Genomic DNA, 10705 nt, shown 5'->3' on the forward strand with positions numbered 1-10705 from the left:
TAATTTCAACCTTGTCACGTGTGGTTAGGATGCGGGCGTGCCAGAGAAATTATTTCTCAATCATTAAATGCGGTTAAGTTTATGGTTATGCGCGTCAAAACTTGAAATTTTAAACGAAGCGATTGGCGAGGGACGCAAGGATTGAAAAAGTCCCTCTTGGGTCTCCCGCGCCGTTATAGAAACTTTGCGAGATAAATTGTTTTTATTTAAGCTAATGTGGGTAAATTAAAGATGAGAAAATAAAGGAATTTAAAGTGCGAAATGGACACGAGATTTGATGAAAATTGATATTTTTATTGATTGAATAAGTGTTTGACATATGAAATTGGAAATGAATTATAATTGAAGAACTTCTATAATAAACATATAGCTAATTCAATTGAATTGGAAAAACAAATCAAATACGAGGAATTGAAATGCAACTAAATTAAAATTGGAATTCAACAACAAACTCGGAGCCACAATAGCTATCTTGGATTGATGTTGAACTTTGGCGTCGGCGTGAGGTCCTCGGAGAGCTGCAATCGGTCGGGCCCGTACGGGATATGCTTGATGCAATGGCAAAACGTTGGTAGGCAAATGGGGCAGATTTAGACCTTAGTTTCGGGAGCTTGGTTGGAGTGCTTAAGTACACGGAATTGGGCAAGTGAATAGGGTAAATTGAACTTCGGGCTGTCAGGAACAACTTTGTATAAGGGATCGAAGGCTAAAACGGACTTTAAACAGACGTAATTGAAGATTGAAAATGACTGAACGAATTTGGAAAAATCTGGGCAGAATAGTTAAAAGAATTTGGGGTATAAAGATTAGCTTGTAAACGGAGTTTCTGGATACGGAAATGAGTGAATCAAAAGGCTAGATCGAAATTCAGGACGTTAGGAACAACTTTGTCGAAGGGATCAAAGGCAGAAAACAACGTTAACTGGACTAAAACGGGCTTTGAAAATGATTGGACGAATCTGAAAAATTACTTTGGAAAATGAAATTCTAATTGAAAATTGAGCAGAGTAACAGCTTAGCAATGCTAAATTGAATTGAAAACTTGGAAGGAAGACTATTGAAAACTGAATTTAAGCTAGAGAGCGCTGAAAGAAGAGATTAAAACTAGGAACAACGAAGAACTGAAAGAAGAACTTGAAGAACTTTAAAGAGAACTAAACTAAGAACTCAGAACTAAGAAGAGAGCATTGAAAGGGACTTTTAGAGAGGGGATTTGTGTTGAGTTGAGTGTCATTTTAATAAAGGGGACGGGGTCTATTTATAGTATTTTGGAGTGGCCTTTTGGTAATTATTAAGTGGTGTTAGGGTATTTTGGTCTTTTCATCATTAACTAATTAAACTAATTTCCACCAACTACCAATGCCACATCATCCCACTACCTCAACTTCCACAAACTGCTGTTGACTCCTTCCAACTGCTACCGGTAGAGAAGACACGCCCTGCGTGGGTCTTTCTGCGTCCCGCGTGTTGTGGCTTCTGGGACTGATTTCGCTGGCTGCTTGATACACGCCCCGCGTATTGTCTGCTGCGCCCTGCGTCTTGTGGCTTCTGGGACTTGTGCGTTTCCTTGATGATTTTCACGTGTGGCGTCTCTGGCATCACGTCCTGCGCAAAGGCGTACGCCCTGCGTATGAGAAAGAACGCCCTGCGTCCTAGAGCTTCTGAAACTGGTGGTTTTCGTTAATGATTTTACGCGTGGCGCCACCGATGTCACGTCCCGCGTAGTCGAGCCCCTGAAGTGTAATCTCTCCGGCTCTCTCGTGGGTTGAAGGTTAGTTTACACGTGTATTTTATCATTATTTCCTAGGAAAATATAAACTATATCCTAAAATCTAAATGCAAGCATTATATATATATATATGAAATAAAATTTATTTTATTTTGGACTAACAGTTACTTTATTTTTGACAAAATAAGTTTTACTTTGTTTTTTCTATCATTGATAGCTACTAACATCTTTTACCATTTTAAATCTTATCAATGTTAAATAATACAATTTAAAATTTTAGCTATTCTTTAAAGAACAAAACACGAATTCATCTTTTCTTAGTTTTTTTATTATGTATCAAACGCAATAATATGAAATTTTATTTTATAAAGTTAAGATATTATATAATTCTATCTTTCTAATTATTATGTACTTTAATTCAATAAAAAGGAGTTTAAATTTGGATCTAAATTTATTTATTTGTAGTCTAATACAGAAAATAGTAAGACTTTAGGTTCTTTCCTAAAAAAAAGACTTTAGGTTCAACACTTGGAATCAAGAGAAATATTAAGTATACCAATAAAAATGAAATCGTTATCTAATCCTAAAATTTAAGTGAAATAAACAAAAGAAAAAGAAATGGAAAAATACATGTGTGAATTAGAATATTAAAAAGCAAGAAATGCTGGCTGTCACATGGCACCATATGACGGGCACGCACTACGCTGCACTACAAGAAACAAAATTGAAATCGAAAATAAAAAATGTACTATATACTTTGTATACCACCGTTGCAGAGTAACCGATCATATCTTTCGTCATCAAAATCCTCAGATAAACACGTGTACGGTCGTGATGCAATAGAAAAAGAAAGCGCATTTACAGTTAAACCACTCTATCACGCGTCTTTTTTAATTGAAACCACAAGCCACACTTAAGTTATTCCTTTTGAACATAGCAGCGGTTTAGACGATAAATAGCCAATTTCAATTTCAATTTCGGAGCAGAGAAGAAGAAGAAGAAAAAAGAAAAAATGCCAAACGATAGAAAAATCGGTATCGCCATGGATTTCTCCAGCAGCAGCAAGAATGCTCTGCAATGGGCCATCGATAACTTGGCTGACAAAGGAGACACTCTTTTTATTATTCATATCAATCCAAACGCTCTTGATGAGTCTCGCAATAAGCTCTGGGCCAAGTCTGGTTCTCGTCAGTATTTTTCAACTCTGTGTTTGATTTTTGTTCCGATTTGATCTGATCTGAGTATCTGACTTGATCGGCTCTTTTGATTTTGATTTTGCAGCTCTCATTCCGTTGGCTCAGTTCAGAGAACCTGAGGTTATGAAGAGTTATGATGTTAAAATTGATATAGAAGTTCTCGATACGCTTGATACTGTTTCCAGACAAAAAGAGGTATCCCTGCTTCTGAATTCTTATTATGTTTATGGATTTCGAAAAGAGAGAATTAGATTTAATCGATTGTGTTTGGCGATTGTGTTTGGCAGGTGAATGTTGTTTCGAAGTTGTACTGGGGAGGAGATGCCAGAGAGAAGCTTCTTGATGCTATTGAAGATCTCAAGCTTGATTCTCTGGTTATGGGAAGCAGAGGACTCGGCACTGTTCAAAGGTAATTCATTCATTTTATGAGATTTTTAGTTCAGATTAATTGAATAATGCTATCCGATTTAATTAAAAACTGAATTCAATTTCAATTTAGCACTAGATATAAAATTGAATTGTGAAATCGGATCAGAGAAGAGAAAGAAATCTAATGTGAAAATGTGAAAACAGGATTCTGCTAGGAAGTGTAAGCACATATGTGATGACACATGCAACTTGCCCTGTGACCATTGTGAAGGATCCAAGCTCACAAAAAAAATGAGAATGTATGTTATCATGAATGGCTGGATGAGATCATGATTGATGAGTTGTTCTTGATATATGGATGAATTTTATTTTAAAGAACAATAATAATGTATCTGTCTGTCTCAGGAGAACATTATAATATGGAGTATGATGTTTGTGAGTTATCGATATCATGGAGTTTATTCCAAAGGTTACATGACTAATTATTCTCATAACGATCTTCTAAAAAAAAAACTATTCTCATTATGACGTGAATTTTTTAATTGATATGAAAATGCACGTTGAATTATGACTCTAGTTTTATATTGATTCCTAAGAGGAAAGAAGCATCTTTAAGACCAGTCAATAAATTAAGCCTTCTACCAATTATGATTGCACATTTTATGTTAAAGTAACTTAAATTTGGTAGTCGTATACATTTTAATTCAATTGAAATTAAAGAGTATTATATATATATTTTTTTTTAATTGTTAAAAATGCAAATTTTAGATACAAATAAAATGAATAATATTATAAGCTCAGTTTAATGTTTGTAAGTAATTAAACAAAAATAGAAAAGATCATAGGGATCCGTCTTGCTTTTTTCCTTTCCATGGATAGAGATGCCGTGTTGATTTCGCTTACACGGAAAAGCAAACAGCAAGGCATATGGACATTGGAAGCCTTTATACGCTTGATTACTTTCCTTTGGGATTTGGTGAGATATGGTAAAAGTAGCAACTTGATGGCACATAATTGATTTTATCCTCGCTTTAGTTAAGATGTCTTTAGCCCAGCCCAACTTCTCTTGCTGTATTTTTCCCAATGTGTTTTGGGAAAAATGGATTGATACCTAACGTTTTCTCATTTCACCCTCAGCATTTTTCTTCTAATTCAATTTTGTCATTTTTAACACATTCTATATTACTGACCAATTTTGGCATTCGGTAAATTAGACTTGAGCAAAAGGGCTTTCTAAAAATTCAAATTTTTATATATGCAATATATCATAACTACAGAAAGATCATTTAAATAGTGATGGATTAACTTGCAGTTATTAATCAAATCCACCTATAAAAATCATAATAGACATTTTGGTGTTGATTTGGTTTGGTTTTCTGAGCTCCACTTTTGCACTTCAAAGTGTAGAATAAAAGTGTAGTTAGTATTGAAAAACAGCTATTTATAGTTAGGCTTAATACATCATTTGCCTCTGAACTTATTCAACAAGTTTAATTGGCCCCTGAACTTTTAAAGTGTCATGTTAGCTTCCCGAACTTGTATAAAATGTTCAGTTAATCTCCCGAACTTGCGTAAAATGTAATCAATTAACCACTCGGTTGTAAAAAAGTAAGTAAAATGAGAGATATGTTGCACGTGCCTTGGAACATCATTACATAATTCACAAAACAGATTAAAACATATTAAAAAAAAATTTACTTCTTCAACTATATAACTTTTTTTTTCTAATATTAAAATTGCATACTCTGACCTTGGTTGTTTTACATTTTTAAAATGCGTGCAACATATCTTCCGCATTTAACTTATTTTTTTTACAACTGAGTGATTAATTGATTACATTTTACGCAAGTTCATGAAGCTAACTAAACATTTTATGCAAGTTCAATAACTATCGGAACACTACTTTGAAAGTTATGGGGGACACTCAAGCTTTTTGAACAAGTTTAGGGGTGATGTATTAAGCCTTATAGTTATTATCTACATCAAATAATAGACATAAAAAGCTCAACATCAACATCAAATAATCGACATAAAAAGCTCAATCAAACAGATTCTTAGAGAATGTGATGGACAATTACATTATTCTTTTTGGGCGCCATAAAACATAAAACAAAGCAAGAGGAACCAATTGCAACACAAGTAGGAATTGTCCAGGTATATGTAATTATGCATGCATATGCATTCCCTAATAATACCAAGCTTGTGCAATAAAACGAGACTGAAAAAATGAAAGAAGTTTTTCTCTAGGAGGAAGGTTTTCATTGATAATACTGCAGCTAAGGTATTCGTGAATCCATTTGCACAAAATTGGAAACTTGTCCTTATTGACCAATTGAATCCTGGTGGCATCTTGAATAACCCCAAGCCAAAATCCAATTAAATTAGCACAAATATCTACTGCTCCAATTCTTTCTCCTCCGAAAAATTTGTTGCCTTTCAGCTCATTTTCAAGTGTTTTCAGGTGTTGGCGTGCTTCTTCTATGACCTTTTCTCTCTCTTTCTCTTTGCTCCATATGATTTGCAATATTGCAGGATTGCACTGAACATTTCAATTTTCCATTTGTTATTCAATCAACCATGAATATAAGCATATAAATATTGGTAAAAGGTCAAATTTTGGCCCATTTCAGTGCAAATTTGTCAATTTTAACGTTTTACTTTAATTTTGGCACATTTTGTCGAATACTAGTATGAAGTGGGTCTTACCAGAAGAAATTGTAGGAACAGCAAAGAACAATGAAGTTTGTCTTCCTTATTTCTCTTTCTACTTATGTGTTAGTTTTCATTTTTAGCTTCAAAATTACTATTTCTTGTTAGTTTAAAATCTATATATTTTCTCAAACTTTTTTTTCTGTCAGATTTACGCTTGTTAGCTATACTTTTTTTCTTTTATTCTTTCTTCGGTTTTAGCAAGAGCGAAAAGGATTCATCTTGTCCCTAGATCTATTTGTTGGAAATATGCCTTAGTTAATTTATTAGCAGATAATGTTTCATTTAATTATTTGAATTTAGGAGAAGTTATTCAGTTATTGCTTATGTTCAGGAGAAGTTCTGGAAGTCAGTTGTAACTGATGTTTGTAATTCTGTATAAATTTCCTGAAGTTCAATAGAAGTTTTGTGTTGGTTCCAAACTCTTTAGGATTGGTTCCAAACTCCTAAATGTTAATTACTACAAAATGGTATCAGAGCAAATTATCTTGAGGGATCTGTGAGAATGGAAGCAGATGCAGTATCTTTTAATCAGTTGCTGCACCAGTTTTTTGATGCCCAGAATTAGCAAGCTTAGGATACTTTGAAGGGTCTCTATCATGGCAATGATAGAACAAGAAGAAAAGGACACTCTACAAGAGTTTTCTGATAAACAGTGATAAATAAAAGGTTTGGGCATATTGAAAAGAATTGTAGAACCAAGTCTGAAGAAAGTGTCAAGTTGACACATGTTGCCGAAGAAGAAGAAGAAACATTGTTTTGAAATTGGTGAGACGTGCACCAATATGAAGCATTTGGAGAGAAAGTGTTCCAATTCAAATATGAAGCATTTGGAGAGAAGGTGCTCCAATTCAAATATGAAGCATTTGGAGAGAAAGTGCTCCAATTCAAATATGAAGCATTTGGAGAGAAGTGCTCCAATTCTAGAATGGTGATGGGAAGTACATCATCAAAACAAATTTTGAATCAAGAGGTCCAATTCTAGAATGGTGATGGGAAAGTACATCATCAAAACAAACTTTGATACAAGTTGGGTGTTTGTAAATACTAAGGCAAGGCGGAGTTTGTTGGAAATATGCCTTAGTTAATTTATTAGCAGATAATGTTTCATTTAATTATTTGAATTTAGGAGAAGTTATTCAGTTATTGCTTATGTTCAGGAGAAGTTCTAGAAGTCAGTTGTAACTGATGTTTGTAATTCTATATAAATTTCCTGAAGTTCAATAGAAGTTTTGTGTTGGTTCCAAACTCTTTAGGATTGGTTCCAAACTCCTAAATGTTAATTACTACACTATGAAAGCACTCAGATCTAAATGTCCGGAAGAGTTTAAATGATGAAGAATTGATTACATCTATTTCTCAATGGGATTCAATTTACGAGAAGTATATGATTTCTATTTTTGTTGTTGTTGGATATTTCGGGTAGGTCACCCTTGATGAGCTTAACTCGATTGGATCCAACTCGATTGAATAAAATAGCACGGGTTGGCCCACCTATTGATATTAATTAATAAAATTTATATATTATATATTAATATTTATTTTTAAGTATAAATTTAATTTATTATTATTAAAAACTATACATATATATTCAGGTGGGCTTATATGGGCTAGGTTTAAGATTTGATTTTTGAATCCAAATTGGCCAAAATTAATAGTGGACTGAGCTGGACTTGGACTGAGCATTTTTAAACAAAAACCCGCTGGACCCGGCCCATGAACAGATCTAATGACAACCAATGAGTTCATGAACAAATCTTGACCGAACTGACAAATTGTGACCAATACAATGTTCAAATCTTGATAAATATATGGCATGAGATATAGTAGAGAAGTAATTAATTAAAGATTATCAAACTCATTGATTACCTTTTGGTCAATGAAGTTAGTCCAGAATCGCGCCATGGCTCTGAGATAAGGATCTGTAGGAAAGATGGGATAGCCTTTCCAAGTTTCATCAATATACTCAAGAATAACAAGAGATTCCACAATTGGTTTGCCATTGTGAATAAGTACAGGGACCTTTTTGTGAATTGGGTTGTATTTAAGAAGCAAAGGGGTTTTGTTAGCCAAATCTTGTTCAATGTATTCATATTGAACACCTTTGAGTTTTAATGCTATCTCCACTCGTCGACTGAAAGGGCTTCCCCAAGCTCCTAATACCTTCACTTCACCCATTTCCTATTTCCTAATGTAAGTATGCACTTTCTTTGTTTGGTTCAATATATATAAATAAATAAGAAGGTCAACAATATAATTACTTGGCCATTAAGTCTCTTATTTTCTAGTTTCATTAATTAATATATCAACCAGGTCCAGGGCAGTTGGAATCTTTTATCATTAAAATAAGTAAGCTCTCTTCTTCAACTTTTGACTCTTAAAGTGTGGTTTGTTTTACATATTGTTTGTTGTTTGCTGTTACGGTTTGCTGTTTGCTATTGAAAATAACTGCTTTTTCAAAAAGCAGATATTCACTGCTTTTGTAAAAAGCTGCTTTTCGGGTGTAAAAGGCAAACATGAGGTCACTAACCAAACACCTAACGCTTTTCAAGTGTGAAAGGCAAACAGCAGATCACTAGCCAAACACCTAAAACTCACTATTTTTATGTAAAAAGACAAACTGGAGCATGAAAATGAACAACCAAACATTAAATGTTAAAATTAAACACACCTCAGCTCATAGAGGTTGGGTTCAAAAAAATTTGATGTTAACCAAAAATGCACAACTCTTTTTATATGCTGTGAGACATTTACCACCCTATGGCTAAAGATGGAGAGCTATGGAGACCTAGACAAGGCTGGAACCACCTCTTAGAAAGAGTGGTTACTTACAATCAGGGCGCGTAACGTTTATATGTTCTAATTGTCAAAGATTAATATAAAATTTATGACTGCGTCTTAACTTTCGGCTGGAGTTTTTAGTTGGATCGGTTCCATGACATGGTATCAACGTTTCTTGGACCAAGCAGTCGAGGGTTCGAATCCTAACAACTAGCCTAATGGGTATTTGCGTGTGGAGGTGTGCTAGAAATTTATATGGATCCGAGATTTACTGAGAAGTGATTTAGAGGTACTAAATCGATATTTTTATATAAAAAAATTAAAATCTCATCCACAGTTTCATACAAAAATTAGCATTTTTTTGACGACAAGTGGATACTTAAATTCCCCAAACTTCCCTAAATCTGTTCCTCTTCAGAGTTCTGTTTCATGAATTTTAACATATGAGTCTAAAATTGTTTCATTTACCATTTCTGGTTTCTCCGACTCAAAATTATTCAAAATTAGAACGAACAGAGGTTAACATTCTTTATGTTAAGGTGTATATATGCCTGTTACGGAAAAAATTGGATTTTATCCCTAATAATATGGTTTTTCCACTAGCTAATAGTTTTAATTAGATCTGTCCATGGGTCGGATTCGAGCCGAACCTATCGGGTTTTTATATAAAATTGCTTAGTTCAAGCCCAGCCAGATCACTATTAATTTAGGCAAGCTCGGGCCGGGTTGGTTTGGATTTAAAAATCAAATCTCAATCCAACCCATATAAACCCACCTAAAATATATACAGTAAAACCTCTATAAATTAATAATGTTGGGACCATAGAATTTTATTAATTTAAAGAGATATTAATTAATCGATAAATTAATAATTATTAATTTATAGAGTGATTTTAAATTTTTTAAATTACTAATTTAAATAATGTTTTTGTCCAAAATCAATGAACAGATCAAATTAAATGTGCAGTATATAAGTTAACTGAACTTGGAAGTTCATTGTATTTATATCAAAAATATTCAATGTATCATAATAAATGAATTACTATATAAATTTACCTGGAGTGTTGTTTCAAATCATACCAAAAATGGCTTCTCATCTAAAAGGTGTCAATAAATCCACAATGACAGATCAAATCAGAAAAGCATTGTGTGAATACGAGAGAGATCACCCTGCAAGCACTCAAAAGGGTTTACAAGATTGGCTAAATGAAACATATCATTTGAAAGTTAGTCAATGTACAATATCTAACACTCTTAAGAGATCATCTGAATATTTTTCTGCTGATTTTAAAAAGGGAACAGATATCAAGCGACACAAATCAGCCAAGTATCCAGATATGGAGAAGGTTGTTTATGAGTGGTTTCTCCAATACCAAGCTCGTGTGAATATAACAGGGGAGTTAATTTTGGAGAAGGAAAAAGAGACGATGAAACTTTTATATCCTCATGAAGACGTTCATGAACTTGAGGGAATGATTGGTCAACTTGGTTACCGCAATCCAATGGATGTCAATCAAATATTGGATTATCCAGGTGAAAACGATGAATCCTCACAAGTTCAAAGTTTAGAAGAAATTGTGTCGAGCGTTATGCAAAATGAGGATGAAGCTGAGGATGATTCAGTACCTTTGAAACCGGTTACAAGAAAGGAAGCAATTGTAGCATCATCCACTCTTTACAACTTTTTGCTGCAATTTGACAAGGATACACCAAAACTTTTGAATGCACTGGGAATAGTTAGAGATGAAATTCAACTAGATTTAAATTTCAATAAAAAACAAAATACTATAGATTCATATTTTGCTAAATTATCCTAAGTGTGTATATCTATATATATTTCACATATGTATTTGAGAAATTATTAATTTATAGAGGTAATAATACAATGTAGTACTCAGGGGTTGTTCCAGAAAATTATTAT

The 10705-nt window shown here is 33.6% G+C and overlaps 2 protein-coding genes across 2 annotated transcripts; one reads left to right on the forward strand and one right to left on the reverse strand.

Moving 5' to 3' along the window:
* Positions 1-2645: 2645 nt before the first annotated feature.
* On the forward strand, positions 2646-3741 carry LOC136206473 (universal stress protein PHOS32). The gene is made up of 4 exons (XM_065997531.1): positions 2646-2916; positions 3011-3120; positions 3213-3334; positions 3499-3741. Exons 1-4 carry the CDS (start codon positions 2742-2744, stop codon positions 3587-3589), a joined length of 498 nt encoding a protein of 165 aa, XP_065853603.1. The 5' UTR covers positions 2646-2741; the 3' UTR covers positions 3590-3741.
* A 125-nt stretch (positions 3742-3866) lies between these two features.
* On the reverse strand, positions 3867-8181 carry LOC136206472 (probable glutathione S-transferase). Its single transcript, XM_065997530.1, has 2 exons — positions 7873-8181; positions 3867-5833 (listed from the first exon to the last, which is right to left on the reverse strand). Exons 1-2 carry the CDS (start codon positions 8179-8181, stop codon positions 5480-5482), a joined length of 663 nt encoding a protein of 220 aa, XP_065853602.1. The 3' UTR covers positions 3867-5479.
* Positions 8182-10705: the final 2524 nt, after the last annotated feature.

This window comes from Euphorbia lathyris, chromosome 9 (genome assembly GCF_963576675.1).
Source record: "Euphorbia lathyris chromosome 9, ddEupLath1.1, whole genome shotgun sequence".
Taxonomy (NCBI): Eukaryota; Viridiplantae; Streptophyta; class Magnoliopsida; order Malpighiales; family Euphorbiaceae; genus Euphorbia; species Euphorbia lathyris.

Bases quoted from the DNA above. Each gene is read 5' to 3' on its own strand.
- LOC136206473 (XM_065997531.1), top strand. From the start codon at position 2,742: ATGCCAAACGATAGAAAAATCGGTATCGCCATGGATTTCTCCAGCAGC. The intron at 2,917-3,010 runs GTCAGTATTTTT...TTGATTTTGCAG, and splicing joins CTGGGCCAAGTCTGGTTCTC to CTCTCATTCCGTTGGCTCAG. The intron at 3,121-3,212 runs GTATCCCTGCTT...TGTGTTTGGCAG, and splicing joins CTGTTTCCAGACAAAAAGAG to GTGAATGTTGTTTCGAAGTT.
- LOC136206472 (XM_065997530.1), bottom strand. From the start codon at position 8,181: ATGGGTGAAGTGAAGGTATTAGGAGCTTGGGGAAGCCCTTTCAGTCGA. The intron at 5,834-7,872 runs GTAATCAATGAG...TGAAATGTTCAG, and splicing joins CTAACTTCATTGACCAAAAG to TGCAATCCTGCAATATTGCA.